Here is a 17,247-nt window from a genome sequence, read left to right as displayed (position 1 = left end):
TTTCCCCCCCAATATCATACCTTTTTTGTTTTAATTGTATGTTTATTTTACCAGGGGTGCATGTACATAGTTTAGGGACAGAGTTATATAGATTTTGATTCAAAATTCTATCCCATTTCCTTGCTAATTTTTCATTCCCCGTAATAGTGTAACTGCATATATGTTATGTGTGTGTATGTATATATACACACACACGCACACATGTTCATATTTCCCTTAATTTTTTTTTCTAATTTTAGGTATTATTTCTTCCTCCTGAAAAATAGGACCGACTTAACCACCGTGCACTTATACTCTCACCTTTCCAACTTTAATACGATTTGTGGTTAGATGATCATTTCATGCTGAATTATTAGAGCTCTGTAATGGCCGTGTTCAGCGCAATTGAGCATATGTTGTATTTTGATTTCTTTTCTCTTCCTCCATAACATCATGTTTCATTTGCTTAATTTTCCTTGTTCTACTTAACCATTTAATTCAGCCTCATACTTTGACCCAGTGGTTAAAAAAATGTTGCTTTAATACATACAGATACGTAGGATAGTCTCTCTGGTCTTCTTAAAGAACTGTATCCTGGAAGCTGGAGTCTTCTGATCTGTGTTCATCTGATTTGGTTGCCCCTATAGGCCCACTGCCTTAATGCCATTTGGAATGTCCTTTCATCATCTTCCTGGAGATTATTGTTTTTTCTCTATTTATATCTCCTTTTTCTATCTCTCCTGTATTCTTTTTTCTTGGTTTTCTCTATAGTTTTTGTGGAGTGTATATTGCCTGTAGTAGCTTCCTAAGAAAGGATGTTTTGTATGACACTTTTAGGGGGACTTTTGTTGTGTTGTTGTTGTGTGTCGTGGAGTCAGACCTGACTCATAGCGACCCCTCCATGGGTTTCTGAGACAGTATCACTATGGAAGTAGATTGCCCAACCTTCCTTCCAAGAAGTGGCTAATGGGTTTGAACCGCCAGCCTTCTGGTTAGCAGTCAAGTGCCTTAGGCACTAGGCTACCAGAGCTCCCAGGGGGACTTTACCTACCTGTTAATATCTTTATTCTGCTTTCACACTCATTGGCTACATGTCAAATTCTAGATTGAAATCATTTTTCCTCAGGATGCTTAGGTCATTGCTCCATTGTCTTTTAGTTTCTGGTCTTGTTGCTGCTAAAGACCAATGTTGTTCTGATTCTTGATCCTTTGTATGAAACCTTTCACCCCCTCTGGAAGTCTGTAGGATCATCATTATGCCCAGCATTTATCATTTCATGATAATGTGCCTCACTAGGTCTGTTGTCATCTTATCACACTAGGAACTCAGTGTGGACTTTAAATTTTGAGACTCTGATTCTTTGGTTTTGACTCTTTTTTGACTTTTTAATTTTCTTCTCTTAGGTCTATATCCTTTATTTCTGTAATCTAGCTATGTAAATGTTAGACCTCATGTACAGGTTCTCTAGTTGTCTTACCTTTCTCTCCTATTTTCTGGCCACTAGCTAGATTACTAGAAGAATGTTCTCAGATGTCCTGTCAATCTCCTTACAGCACACTTACCTACTTAATAGTAACATGCAGTGGTTCTCTATTTTCCGCCAAATGAAACAGAAACTCTTTAACTTAAAAGAATTTGGCTTACTTTAGTAAACTTTTTCGTACCTTTATTTGTGATTTTTCCCTCTCCTGGAGTACTTGATCATACTGGTGCTGTCTCGGAAGCTTGTTCTGCCGCCTCATTTTCCCCGTCCACAAATATCTTGCCCTTTTTTCTTTTTAATTTCTCCAGATTAGAGAATAGTTTAGCATACTTTTTCTGTACATGCTTGAATATTTTATGTTTTTTTCTGTGTATGAATCATTCTAAGCTTTTAAAATTAATAGTTTATTTTATATTACATAAAAGAAGTAACAGAATAATGAACTCCCGTGCTATTATATGAAGGGACTCATTGGTGTAGCAGTTAAAGTATTTGACTGGTAACAAAAAGGTCAATAGTTCAAGCCCAGCAGGTACTCAGTGAGAGAAAGATGAGGCAATCTGCTTCCGTAAAGATTTACAACCTTGGAAACTCTATGGGGAAGATCTGTTCTGTCCCATAGGGTCACTGTGAGTTGAAATGGACTCAATGGCAGTGGCTTTTTTAATGCTATTATACTAGTGTCACTCAGTCTCAATTTTCAACTCATTTCCAATCTAGTTTCATCTGTATCTCCACCCTGCCACCCACCCAGATTATTTTGAAGCATATCGTAGGCATCTTACATTTTCATCCATAAATGTAGCTCTCTAAAAGTAACCTTGACATCATTACCACACCCCAAAAAAGTTGATGGTTCCTTAATAGCAAATATTAGGAAACTGTCAAGTTTTTCAGGTGTCATAATGGTGTCAAGATTATTTTTATCAAACTCTAATGTCAAATTTATATCTAATATCAAACCTGATACCAAAAGTACTAAATATCAAATACTCAATTTCCTCATAAACCTATATCATAAATATTCTTTTGATTGTTTGAAGCAAGATTCAATAAAATTCATGAATGCAAAATTATACTCTATTAAATTGTTTACTATAGAGATTTCATTTCTCCTTTGTCTTTTTATTCCCCCATAAAATGTGTTATGGAAACTCTGATTGTTTTTCTGATGGCATCTCCAAGATGCCTAATGTTCTCTGTTCCCCCAACCCTCTCCCACTGCCATCAAGTGGATTCAGACTTACAGCAACCCTATAGCACAGAGTAGAAATGCCCTGTAGGGTTTCTAAGGCTGTAAATCTTTATGGACATAGACTGCCTCATCTTTCTACTGTGAGCCAAATGCCTTAACCACTGCACTACCAGAGTGCCTTTTTCCCCAAGAGTTCCTATATATTGATAAAGATCAAGGAACTTGATTACATTCAGGCTTGGCTTATTTTTTTTTAAGGCATGGAGGAGAACAAGGGAGAATGAAATCAAGGATTCTTTATAGGTAGTGGTGATTGTAAGTTTCTTATAACTTGAAGTCTGTATCTTTTATTTCATCATAATGAACACATAGCAAGGAAAAGTTTAAATTGAACTAAATTGGTGGTATTATTTGTTGAAATGTAATTTATTAATTTTAGACAAATAAGCAGCTTAATTTTTGTTAGAGGAAATAATTTTCCATTTCTTAAAAATATGTGTATCTATATTAAATTTAGACTCATCTATTTGCAAAAATAATTTGGAATAGACTATGTAATGCAAAGATCTGTTCATAACTGATTGCATCAAAATGGTAAGTAAGATTAGCTAAATGGAAACTATGATTTTGGGAGGAAATATTATTAAGCAGTTGGTGACTTGTTACATTTTAGAATAAATGAGTTTTAAAATGCCATTTTCTCTGTTTACTCAGCATAAACATTTCACGGAAGATATTCAGACAAGGCAATATCGCTCTTTGGAAGTTCTGATAGGATCTGGCTATAATACTCCTGCTGACATTTGGAGCACCGCATGTATGGTAATGTGTTTTGCCCTTGGCCTTCCCTTGTTGGGTGGTAGTTACATACTTTGCCCTGTTTGCTAATTTCAGTAGACTAGCAAATTAACAGGGAGAAAAGGAATTTGGTGACTTACCATTGGCACTAAAAACCCAGTGTCTGGAGAGGACTGACTCTAAACATCTGTCATAAACGTTTTGTGTTTGATTTGGTTCCTACCAAGTTTCTGTTGGATGAAGGATCTAAGTGTTTCTTAAAATAGATTGTTGGGGAAGAAAGTTGAAAAGCTCTAAGATGTTGTTAGTTTTGATTAGGGGACTATGAGCACTTTTGCCTTTTCAGCATTGATCTATTTTTGGACCATGGAAATCCCTGGAAACTGCTTCATTCTGTACAGTTCAGCAGTCCCTCAGGCATCTTTACAACTCACAAGATGTGAAGTGTAGTCAGGGATAGATTTCTACTTTGTCCTTGGCAAGCCATTACTTGAGTAGTCAGTTATGTGATAATAAATAATTTGCCACAAATAGCCTAACATTGGAACATGCTACATTGTTTTCTGAAATGGCTTATACTCTTTAAGATCTTTTATTTTATCATAATTTGGAATTGTGTGTTTGCTTACTTTTTTCCTCTTCTGGAAGATTTTAAGCTCCATGCAGGCAGGAATCATGTCTGTTATGTATAGCTAAGTATCTGGTTATTGCTTGGCACTGTGTGTGTGTGTGTGTGTGTGTGATTGATTTGGGTGAAAGTTTACAGAGCAAATTCACTTCCCATACAGCAGTTCACATATACTTTATCTCGTGACAGTTTCCTCCTGGGAAGTATTGGCTTTCTGGGACCTGTTTCTGTCCTCTTTTATCTTCTGCTCTGAAATTCGGAGCAGGATTTGTACACTGGCATTTATTTGTGTGAGGCTATCTGAGTGCAGCTACACATACGGATAAATTCTTATCTTGTCCACTACAAACACTGGTCCAAGGCTAATCAAGAGTGTATTTAGGGAAAAAACTAGAAAGTACAATTTAATTCTTGGGCATTTTTAGCAAGAGAATGGATCCTGGGGAAATATGATCCATCACTGTTTTCTTTGTCCAGAACGCTTACAGCTGATAAAATGTCCAAAATCTGAAATCAAAATCTAAACCAGTATAACTTTTCATCCATAGAGTTTCTTTATCCACTATTATCAGTCCCCAGTCTGGTATGGAAAAGAACTATCAGATCTGAGGTGTCTGAAAGGACAGTAATGTTTGCACTGTTCATAATTTCTGGCATTGTGTAGGATGGCTGTTTGGATTCCACAAAGACTTGTCACCTTTATTTAACAGCAGTAAGCCACTGGTGATAAAAACAGAATACTGTTTTAATGAATAATATTTTTTGTTGTGTCCAATTTCCTTATCCCCTACAATGAAGCTTGTAGGATTGCTTTTGTTCACAGTTTTGTTACTGTGGCCACAGCTTTTTGTTGAACAGGAAAGGCAACCACAAAAAAGTATAACCTTGTCTTTTTCACAATTGTTTTCTATAATTAAATGGCCAAGATTCATGTCTTTAGATTCCTACAATTAGTATGTACAGATATATCTGAACTCCCAGACATTGCTATCAGTGAAGGTAAAGGAGACCTAGGCATTTGCTGCATATGTTATGAACAGGCAAAGAGCCAGAGAGGAATTGAGAGAAGTAAATGTTTGCTAAGGAGGGCAGATTACATACCTGGAGCCCTGATGGCACAGTGGTTAAAATATTTGGCTGCTAACTGAAAGGTCAGCAGTTCAAACTCACCAGCTGCTCCATGGGAGAAAGATGAGGCAGTCTGCTTCTATAAAGATTAATAGCCTTAGAAACTCAATGGGACAGTTTTACTTTGTCCTTTAGGGTCACTGTGACTTGGAATGGAATTGACAACAGTGAGTTTTGGAAATGTTTGCCTCCCAAGAATGCTAGAGTTATAGCTGGGTGACTGTAGAAACCCCAGTGTAACCCCACTGGATAGTACACGATTGAAAGGGATTGGAAATAACTAGGATGCTGTAGATTCCTAGGGCAGTCTCTCTATTTTTGGTCACACATAGCTTCTACATGTTGGTGCATACAGCTATCCATCAGAATACTTATTTTATAAATGTTTCAGTTACCAAAGAAAGTAAAGGATTGAATGAAAGCTGACGCTGTAAGACTATAGAAATACTGTAGAAATACCTCCTTGTTTCTTCTTTTGTTTGTACCATTTGGATATCTGCTAACTACCTCACATGTAACATTTTCAAAATAGAATGCTTTCCAGGCATACTTTCCCCTCTTTCTTGTTTTTGAAAATGACTCCACCAATCACCCAAGCCATAATCCAATACACTTTCCATACAGCAGTTCACATACACTTTGTCTCATGACATTGACCACAATTTACCACAATGCAACAGCTCCCCTCCCACTTCCTCCTGATAATTATATCTTCCCTGTGTCCATCCTTCATGCATCCTGCCCCTGAACTGTCTTCCTGTGCATAAACAGCCCTTCTTTGTCCCATGCTTGTTCTCTCCAAGGAGTGTATCTACCTCAGGTAAATGTTCAACTCATATGCCTGTCTTTTGTTTGGCTGGAAGCCACAGGCATGTGTTCAATTCCAGACCTGAAGGGTAGCTAGGGGCCATAGTCTCAGTGGTTCCACCAGGCTCTATCAGGCCAGCAAACCTGGTCCCCCCGCTTTCTTTTTCCAAATGATTTTGAGTTTTGTTCCACATTGTTCTCCCTGTCTATCCAGGATGTCCTACATAGATCCTCTTCCAAGTGGTTGACAGTAGTAGCTGGGCACCATCTAGTTCTTCTGGTCTCATAGTTGTATAGGCTGCAGATCAAATGGTATACCAGTCGCCAGGACTAATTGTTTCTATGAATTTTTGGTTTTCTTCATTCTTCTTGGCTCTGGACAAGGAGAGACCCATCGTTGCATCTAGATGGCAGCTTGCAAGCTTTTAAGATCTCAGTCGCTACTCGCCACAGTAGGAGGTGGAACAATGTTTTGTGTAGTATGTTATGCCAATTGAGCTTGATGTCCTCTGCGACTATGGTCCCGAGCCCACAGGTTCAACTACTCGGTCCCTCTGGGTAGCTGGCTGTGACCAAGCAGTGACTACAACCTTGCCCCTTGTCAGCTCTACTATATACCTGAGAATTCAGATCATACACATAAAGTTATAGGACCATTGTCTGCCAACCCTATACATGTTCTTGGGTACACACCCCACTTCATAGACATACCGAATAGCTCAGCGTGTCCACCCATCTATCCACCCATCTACCCTTGTTTGCCTTCACTGACAACGCCGTACTATATGTGGAAAAGGGTTCATCTTTGTTGTCTGTACTTCCCACCTACCTCTCCATGTCTTTCTCTTCCTCAATGCCACTATATTGATCACTCACATTTGGTACATTGCCCTTCTCTTCACCCAGATCAAAACTTATCTCTGTCTAACGGTATTCCCTACCCTACCCTCCCACCCCTGGTAACCTGCACTTAGGTCTTCTCATTTTCTGCGGAGCTAGGAAATGGGAATTCTCTGTCTGGGACAGGGAGGGAGTGCTTTCCACAGCATGGGTTAAGAATGTACTGTTTGCAAAGCACTAAAAAGTTCTGGGTAGAAAGATACATGAAGGTTTTAATTTTAGGTACAGAATTTTAATTTCTAGCCACACAGAATTAGAACTTGATTGTATGTGATTATTCAAGGCCTATTCTTCCATGAATAATTTAGTAAAATAGAATCACTTTAATATCCAGATGTGCCCCTCTCTGACCTAAGAAGAGAAAATCAGAGGACTTAACTGCTAATTGTTTAGGGGGAGGAAATAAGTCTGGAATAACGCACATGTTACATGTTTGCTATTTCTCCATTTTGCTAAGATATAGGTGTGGGAAAGAAAACTCTTCTAGAATAAATTCAGACATATTTTTAAAAATTACCATTTGCAGACTTTTCAAAGAAAAAAATTAACTTGATATTGAATCAGAAAACAATAAGCTTTCTAGCCTTCTTTTCTTTGCTGCTTTCATATGCTATTCTTCTTTTTCTTAGGCCTTTGAACTGGCTACAGGTGACTATTTGTTTGAACCTCATTCAGGAGAAGAGTACACTCGAGATGAAGGTGAGTCCCCTAGAAGAGGATGTCCATGTGTTGCAATTAGACTTCCCAGATGTGGCTGACATTGTTTGTTAGTACTAAACAGCTTTAGTCTGTTTAGTATGCCAAGTACGTATGAATCCCAGGAAAGACAGAAGTATAAAAGATATTTTATATTAGATGTTAGGTTAATGATAAATATTTCATAAGAGATGTTAAAGAGCCCTATCAGAGGATTAGACAAAAGGTGAAAATCAGTTAAACTAAATCTTTTGTTTGCCAGGTAGTTTCTTCTTCAACATCTAGTTACCTTCCTTTCTGTAAATGCTAGTGATTTCATTCTTTTCCCACCTTGAATTCCCCTGTTCATCAACTTTTTGTTCAATTATGTCTCTATCTTTATTTGGAAGTCAATAATTTTAATATACAGAGATCATATACTATTTATCTTTACAAGTTCTACAACATTCACATTCTTCTCTCCCGTTTCTGAAAATTAAAGTCATAGTTGTTTTTCTTTTTATGTGATACAAAACTTAGAATTCCATTTTAAACAAAATACAGTTGATTTCTATTTTGTGATTGACAACGAGAAAGCCTAAGCTGTCATTTGATCCATCTGAGAGGCTATGGAAACGATATTGCGTCAGTTATTTGCATGAAAAAATTATTAAAGAAATGTCTTTCCTTCTTCACGATACAGTTGTAGCAGCTTTTTTAAAATTTTGCTTGTAGGATTAATGAGAATTATTTTGAGAGACCATTAGCAATGTACCCTCCCAAAGTGGCAGATATGTTCTTTACTTTCTGTGCTTCCCTCAGTTCTTTGGGACATCAGACTTTGTGCTCTATGGAGCCAGGAATGTTCTCTATTTCCCAAACTCTGGTTCCTTGGGATATTAACAGGCCTCTGTTAGTAGCACCTGCTAACACTCCTAACAAATACAGTTTGGGAAATGCTGTGCCAGCCCTTGTAAAAGATACTATAATTCCTACCCATGTAAACATTTCCATATTCTCTATTTGCCCTTTTTCCAAGTTATGCTTTGGGGCTGTAGGATTATCAAAGCAAAAAACAAACCCACTGCCATCTAGTCAATTCTGACTCATAGTGATCCTATCAAGCAACATAGAACTATCCATAGAGTTTCTAAGGCTGTAGATTTTTATGGAAGCAGGTGGCCTCATCTTTCTCCCACGAAGTGGGACCTTTTTGATTAGCAGCCTAATACTTTAACCAGAGTGCCTTATAGGATTACAGAGTTTGAGAAAAACTGTATCTGTATTTGGGAAGGAGATGAATTTTTTTCTCTTTTCTAGACCACCTATAAATATTAGGCTATTGTATTGAATACATATAGCTGCTAGAATTACACTAGGTGGGACTTATATGCTGCCTGGAAATTGAAATGTATATGAAATGCTTCAAATAAGGGGATAAGGGAGAATTATTTACCCTAGATATTTAGATACCAATTTATCTCCTCCAGTACCAGTCATAACTAATAGTGTTTATATCACACCTCAAACTCCCTATACTGTACTACTGTATTTTATCCTGTAAGAACAGGAAAAAGCAAACCTTATGCCCTGGCTAGAGTATAAAAAGTTTGTAACAAGTCACAATAGGACTAGGGCCTAAGTAGCTTCTGTTGTAACTCCCCACAGCCTGTGCTCTTGGAATAATACTTCATTAGCTTGATCATTTTGCCTATCAAGTACAATCCTATGATTAATTGATAAGCCAGAGACAGGTTGCTGGAACTGATTATAAAATAACAGTTCAAAGGGAAAACTGTTTTTAAAAATAATAATATTAAAAGAACCAGTACTTCACTTGGAATGTTGCAGTAAAATACACTGTGAAAACAGAAACCAAACGCATTGCCATTGAGTTGATTACAACTCATAGCAACCCTATAGGACAGAGTACAAGTGTCCCAGAAGGTTTCTAAGGCTGTAAATATTTTTGGAAGCAGACTGTTTCACCTTTCTCCTTTGGAGTGAGTGGTTTGGTGGTTTCGAACTGCTGACTTATGGGTTAGCAGCCAAATACTTTAACCACTGCACCACCAGAGCTCCTTGGTTTCACTTATTTGTTGGTATTCTCACTTCACTAGTTGTTAATGGTGATTCATACAAAGACATTTATTTAAAGTTCCTGCCTAAAATAGGCAGAGATTTCTTGGCAGCAGATGCTTATTACCAGTAACTCCATCAAAGCTGCCCAAAGACTAGACTGAATTTATAAATGAAAAACCCTTTTAAAGTGGTGTAGCACTGAGACTTCTACAAATCCCCAGGTAGATGGATATCTCTACCATGTCACTCCTCTGAAAGACAAAATAGGAAGTTTTTTTTTTTAAGTGACTCCTTTAGACCCTTAGTGATTCTATGACTATGAGATTAAAGTCATTTCTTTTCCAGCTGAGAGCCATCACTTTTAGAAACTTTTTTATACTGTTAGTTTCTGTCCCCTGCAGTGTGAAGAGGGCAGGAAGGCTGCCTGGAGGTGTGGGAGGTGGCTGGTCCCAGGCTCCCCTCCTGGCTAATAAAACTGCACGCCACCCTGGCAGTGCACACAGTACGTACTCATGCTGTGACAGTTACAACTCACTGCATGACCTAAACATTCAGTGATTGACAGTCAAGTAGCCATACTTTAAGATGTTTGTACCAGTTTTTGTTAAAAATCTGATTTTAAAAAAAGCTCTGAACTAGACATGGTAAGATGAGGTTTTCATTTGAGTTCTAGCTCTTACTAGCCCTGTAACTTAAAGTAAACCAAAAAAACTAGTTGCTATTGAGTCAGTTCCAACTTGTTGCAACCCTATAGGGGTCCCCTATAGGGTTTCCAAAGCTGTAAATATTTATGGTAGCAGACTGCCACATCTTTCTCCTGCAGCTTCAAGTAGGCCACTTATTCTCTTTGAGGCTCCATTTTCTCATCTTAAAAATGTGGCATTACTTTTTGGCCTGTTTAAGAGAATAATTGTGAAAACCCAAACCATAGTATGTGAGTGCTTTAACTGTCCTGAATATTCTTATGTAATAAGCATAATAAAGCATAATTCTTACGCTCCTTAAAGCCCAGAACAGTATTTTAAATAACCGTTCTAGAATGCCTGAAGCATTTTGGCACATTTTGTACTTCACCTATCTGAACCTGGATATCCAGACTGGGATTTTCCAGCTACCATCAGATGATTAAACTCACTGCTGTTGAGTCGATTAGACTCATAGTGACTGCTGCTTGGGTTTCCGAGGTGGTATCTCTGCAGAAGTAGATTGCCCAGTCTTCCTTCGGAGGAATAGGTGCTGGGTTTGAATTGCCAGCCTTCTGGTGTGCAGTCAAATGCCTTAGGCACTACGCTATCAAAGTTCTTATCAGGTGACTAGCCACCTAAACTAACTCTTGGCCTTCCCAGTCTCTTCCTCAAGTATCCTTGGTTTTATTTGTAGATACTTTCAAACATCTAGTCCTTGAAAGAGCTGGTCATAGAAAAACCTTCTTTTATAGCTTGTCCTTGATCCTGTTCTTCTTACCCTTCTATTTTAGACCACATTGCATGCATTATAGAGCTGATAGGCAGAATTCCAAGATGCTTTGCCCTTAGTGGGAAATACTCACGGGACTTTTTCAGTCAAAGAGGTAGTATTACTAACATTAGTTTTCATCTAGGCCCCAGTATACAACTTCAAGGAGCAGAGCATTCACACCAAGATTATATTTAGTTACCACTCAAATCCCACTCAAGTGGGTACCTGATTTTTATGATTTTCTAGATTCTCCATTAGATGGATAGAATCCCTTTCCCATTTCAGACAGAAAGTTAGCCTGAGACGCTTCACAAAGAGGTGTGCATGCTACACATTCTGCCACTGTCTAGAGCTGCAGTTGTTACTCCTGTTATGTATGTCTTTTTCTTTTTTTCCCTCTTGAAATGTTTGAAACATACAGATCACATTGCATTGATCATAGAACTTCTGGGGAAGGTACCTCGCAAGCTCATTGTGGCAGGAAAATATTCCAAGGAATTTTTCACCAAAAAAGGTAAAATAAATGTGCTTGTTCCCTGACTTTGAGGGGACAAAAGTGTTTTAAAACGAAGAGGTAAGTGTGGTTGGGTACATGTTTCCATCACCTAGAGAAAGCCAGTCTTACCATGGATGCTAACTTACCAGACAGGTAGAATAGTGTGATCAGTAGCAAACTGGAGCCAAACTGCCTGGGATCAGATCCCAGCTGCTTCACTAACTGTGTAACCTTCAATATCATCTCTATGTGTCTCAGTTTGCTTGTCTCTGAATGGGGATAGAAATAGTGTGTACCTCCTATTAAATTAGTTAATACATATATAGTGCCTGGCACAGTTAGTTGATGATTATACCTACTACAGCACTTTTGGTGATAGGCAAAGTTTTGCTAGTATCTAGTTTAAGAACTGCTTCTACCAAAAGTCAAATGAGTTTAAGCTTCTTAAAGGAAAGGGACTATCTCACTCATCTTTGTATTCCAGCTGATACCTAATAGTGTCACATAAACACATTAGTCATACAAATGAACTGTGCTGCTTTCAGCTCGTTAAGTTCATGTTATCTCTTATTAGTGAAGGAAACATAAAGATAAAACTCTAATCTCACATTGTTTAGTTGATAATATATGTTGATACATCTAAATAATACATTTCTTAACGTGTTTAAAAAAAAACTTAGGAGCTGAAATGTGAAAAACTACCCACAGAGGGAACTTCAAATAAGTGTCCTATATGAAAAAACTAGAAGGCAGCATTTGCCTTAATAAGCCAAAGTATGATTCTGCTGTATCTAAAAGCTGCATAGTGGTTTTCTTTTGTTGTTTGTTTTATTTTATTGCTTTTGATATGTTTGACGTAGTGTTAGCTATAAGTGCTTCATTTCGAAGCAATATTTACTAGACTATCAAGTCAAAAAAAAAAGAATACAAGTAAATTATTCTTGGTATATGGTCATAGAGTGCCTCTAAACACGATAGAAGACCATGTTGACTAATAGGCATTTTGTATTCATTGTAAAGAATACCTAGTTCCTGATCCAAACCAAACCAAACTCACTGCTGTCAAGTCGGATCCAACTTGTAGCGACCTGTTCTTGGGTTTCTGAGGCGGTATCACTACGGAAGTAGATTGCCCAGTCTTCCTTCCGAGGAGTGGCTGGTGGGTTTGAACCACCAGCCTTCTAGTTAGCAGTCAAATGCCTTAGGCACTATGCCACCAGAGCTCCTTAGTTCCTGATAGTCCTGCTCAATTTGACTGGAGAAAAAAATCTTAGACTGGGGGAGAAAACAGATGATCTTAAGTTTTTAGGCCCTCATGGGAGGGAAAAAAAAATGCTTTTTTGCAAGGAATACTTTAGAGAAGAGGTGCTTTGTGAATGAGGAGGTTTAGATTCTGATTGCAAAATTTGATTCTTTATAGACTGCCTGGATTAGTTCCTGGACTTGCACAAGAGGATCTTGTCACTTGTCAATGTTGGTCAGTTGCTTTTGTACTGTCTTCACTGCAGGTGACCTGAAACACATCACGAAGCTGAAACCATGGGGCCTTTTTGAGGTTCTAGTAGAGAAGTATGAGTGGTCTCAGGAAGAGGCAGCTGGCTTCACAGATTTCTTACTGCCCATGTTGGAGCTGATCCCCGAGAAGAGAGCCACCGCTGCCGAATGTCTCCGGCACCCCTGGCTCAACTCCTAAGCCCCTGCCAGCACTGCAGCAGAGATCACACGCTGACCCTCCTCCTTTCCTCTCCAAGCATTTCCCTCTTCCCTTTTCAGGGTGAAGCTCTTCTTCAAGGGTTTCTAGATTTTTGTTTGTTTGTTTGTTTTAAATCCAACATACTCATTTGGGTTGCTTACTTGACCCTGTGGAGATCCCACAGCCATTGGGCATCCTAGGTGAATTTGGCCTTAGTTGGGCTCTGCCAAAGACTAATGAACTGAAATGTGAAACAGCCTCTCGCCCTGTACCCTTGCCTTTCCAATAGGACAGCCTTTAAATTATAAGCATTCTTTTTAAAAAGAGCTATGAAGAAATATGAGCCCATCCTTTTATTCACTGACTCTAAGAGTCAAATTTTCTAGTATATACCCAATTGCCAGCATAAGGATGAAGGGGGGGTTTGTTAATTTTATGTACAGCAGAGATATTAAACTTGCTGTATCCAGGCTGCATCATCTTCCTGGATGGTTTCTGTTCTCTATGTTCACATTTTTTCTTGCGACTTTCAAGCTGTCTTCTTAAATGGGCTATAAAAACACTGAGTTTGGGTACCATTTTATCACTGTTGAAAGCACTGTCGGGTTCCTTTCATCCTTTAATAACTCTTTTAAGATCCTTGAATCTTCAGTCTGAATAATGACGGAAGCAAAGTGGAAACATTGAGTAGCAGTTTCTTCAGACCACAGGTGTTCTGCAAGTAGTACTTTTCTAGATGTCTTTTGCCCTGAGAGCAGTTATTTTTATTCGCTTCCCATTTTTTGCTTTCTTAATCCCTGGCTGGCACTTTGCTCGTTGCACTTGAGTTTATTGCCCCTTAACTAAAGAATTCAGGACAACTCTAGAGACCAGAGGTTCAGAGCTTGCCCATCTAAGAAGTGTCGCAGAGCTCTTGATGATTTTCCAAACCATCCCAAGTTCATGTATGGCTTTCTCTTTACCTTGCCCAGGATTTTGGCCTTGAAGTAGCTTCTTTCTGTAGCTTTCTTTACCTTTCTCTCTCAGAGGTTTGGGGTCTTAGTTGGAACCCCAGGATAAAAGAACTAAGTGGAGAGGTGGGGTGGGAAATTTTTTTGTGAGAGGGAGAGGTTATTGGTTTTTAAGATTAGACGTTCTCTGCTGCTATTTCCTTGTATAACGTAATTTTTAAAGTCAATTTTGGAGATTGAAATGTAGAAGGGTTGTTTTTTTTTTTTTTTTTCCCTTAAAGTGAGAAAAAGCTTTGTAAATTTTATTTTAGGATGGTCCTCTCCTGGACTTGCTCTAGGCATTACATATTATTCCTTGGGTCATACTGAAAAGCAAAAATGGGGCAGGATTGGGGTCACAGCCACTTGTTCAGCACGGACCAGGTGAGCCTTGGGGATTACAGCATCTCTGGAAATGGCTGCAGGACTGATCTACAAATTACAAAAAGCCAAGGAGGTGCTACTTGGGGCTCTACTAGCAAAGCTCCCAGTGAGACTGTTGGGTAGTTTTCTGTATGGGAGATTGAAGTCTAGTGTTTGTCATTTATCTACTCAGCAACAATGGCAAATGAAAAAGTGATGGAATTATGCAATCCATTTAACTCATAAACATATTAGCCTGAGTAACTATGGCCAGGCATTCATCGGATCCTTGATTGGGTCCTCGTGACATCAGACGTGTTCCTGTAGAAAGGATTATAAATCAGGCTGTCTGTGCACCTATCAAGAATAAATAGATTGTATCAAACAACGGCAGGGAAATCTTTCAGCAATTCTAATCCACCTTGGGTTTTCAGCTGTATCTACATCTAAAGCAATAGCAGACAAGAACTGAATTCTGCACTGTAAAATAATTGAAGAATTATAGAAATTCAGGTGATGAATATTAAGATGAAAAAAAAAAAAAACAGAGGCACTGTTTTAACAAACAACTGACAAGAAAGGAAACTTAAATGAGAGAGAAAACCTATAACTTCATTTTGGAAAAGTTTCTCTTCCACATAAGTGCTTTATTCCCTATCACTTAAGGAGCCAGATGAATTTAGAAGATGTGGAAAGAGGCAGCTGTAGAATTTCATCTTCCAAGTTCCCTGCAACCTTTATTGAGCTTAATCATCGTAATGTCAAATTGCTGTGATCTCACTAAAGGATTTCTACTTGCTGTTAAAAATACATCTGAGTACATTTTTATTCTTTCTACTGGGTGCATTGTCTGTTTTCTTTGTAAATGCAATACAATAAACAAATTATATAATAACCTACATGTTTCCAGAGGCTTTCTCTTTATCTGTTGCCCAGGTTAATCTGACCCAAGACTCAGGGTAGGAAGAAGGGATTGGTTGAATAAACTTACTGAATTTCAATATGCAGTGAAACTAAACAACTTGAGCATTTTCTATTTTGTGTGTTTATTGCTTTGCTTCTAGCTTTAATTTGGGGGTGGAATGGGGGCAACAGTACATTTTGGAAAATTCTGAGGAAATATTTTTTTCCCTACAGCCTTTTCCCCTAACATTTTTAGAGGTTTTTTGTTTGTTTTTCTCAGATTGCAAAATGCAGAAGGCTTGGAAATACAAACTGTTACTAAGGCACTGGCTCAATGAATACTATTGTACATAGATTTTCATACATTTGTGTGATTTAATCCTTATAGTAAATTGTTAGAAATTCAGTTTCTCGACCAAAGAGTAAGCACATTTTTAAGGCTTTTAGTAAATACTGCTTATCTAGAAAACGGAGTATTTTACTGTGTATCAACAGTGTTTGAATGGATCTTTGTAATCTCACTCTTAATAGCAAGTTTTGATTGGAAAAAAAAGGAAGGGATAGCTTGTTTACATTTGCATATAAGATTACTTACAAGGTCAAAAATTTGTTTTACAGATTTTAAAAACTTTTTATTGTGGTAAAAGTAAAATATATAAAAAATTGCCATTTTAACCATTTTTAAGTATTATTGTGGTAAAAGTAAAATATATAAAAAATTGCCATTTTAACCATTTTTAAGTATACAACTAAATAACATTAATTACATTTACATCAACGCTAAACAAAAAATACCCCTTAAGCAATAGCTAATCATTCCTCCTTCCCCTAGTCCTAGTAACGTGTAACTTTTGTCTCTGCATTTGCCTGTTGTAGATACTTCATAAAAATGGAGTCATACAATATTTGCCCTTTTGTATCTGACTTAGCATTATGTTTTCAAGGTTCATTCATGTATCAAAATTTCTTTGTGGGTGAATAATTCTTTGTGTATATGTGCTATACTTTGTTTCATCTGGGAGCTCTGGTGTATAGTACCAAAGGCACGTGTTGGACACTTGGGTTGCCCACGTTTTATAGCTATTGTGAATAATGCTTCAGTGAACATTGATGTACATGTATGTTGAATCTCTGCTTTCAGTTCTTTTGGGTGTATACTTGGTGGAATTACTGGATCATGTGGTCATTCTGTGTTTAACATGTGAGGAACAGCCAGTCTTTCCACAGCAGCTGCATCATTTTACAGTCCTACTAGCAATGTCTGAGGGTTCCAATTTTTCCACATCCTAACCAACACTTGTTATTTTCTGTTTTGTTTTTATATATATATATATAATAGCCATCCTAGTAGGTGTGTATTTCATGGGTCTTATTGGTCATGTGTATTTTAAATTTATCAGTTTTCTTTTGGCATTCTTTTATGATGATTTTTGTCATTTTAATTAATATACTTTCCCAGTTTTTAATTTGCCTTTCAGTTTTATTTGTGGTATTTATTCATAGGAAGTCCTGTTCTCGTTAATTTTTAAATTGTGCAATACTTAAGACATATATGGCATATTCATAAGTTGACTCTCCAAAAAAAATAATTAGAATTCATAAAACTAGTTGTTCACCAGACTTGACAGAAAGTAGGCAGTCCTGCTGAGCCTTATATGTTACATATAGA

At 37.7% G+C, this 17,247-nt stretch overlaps 1 protein-coding gene across 1 annotated transcript in view; it reads left to right on the top strand.

Moving 5' to 3' along the window:
- SRPK1 (SRSF protein kinase 1) overlaps positions 1 to 13,323 on the top strand; it is a 94,812-nt gene extending 81,489 nt beyond the window's left edge. Inside the window, exons 12-15 of the mRNA XM_007939387.1 lie at positions 3,373 to 3,480; positions 7,549 to 7,618; positions 11,556 to 11,648; positions 13,139 to 13,323. Of these exons, the coding sequence (XP_007937578.1) occupies positions 3,373 to 3,480; positions 7,549 to 7,618; positions 11,556 to 11,648; positions 13,139 to 13,323 (456 nt within the window). The remainder of the gene's footprint in view (positions 1 to 3,372; positions 3,481 to 7,548; positions 7,619 to 11,555; positions 11,649 to 13,138) is intronic.
- Positions 13,324 to 17,247: the final 3,924 nt, after the last annotated feature.

Source organism: Orycteropus afer, unplaced genomic scaffold (genome assembly GCF_000298275.1).
Source record: "Orycteropus afer afer isolate SDZICR_OR568_19922 unplaced genomic scaffold, OryAfe1.0 scaffold00059, whole genome shotgun sequence".
Taxonomy (NCBI): domain Eukaryota; kingdom Metazoa; phylum Chordata; class Mammalia; order Tubulidentata; family Orycteropodidae; genus Orycteropus; species Orycteropus afer.
Note: the sequence above shows the minus strand (reverse complement) of the source record. Positions and strands in the feature narration are given on the sequence as shown.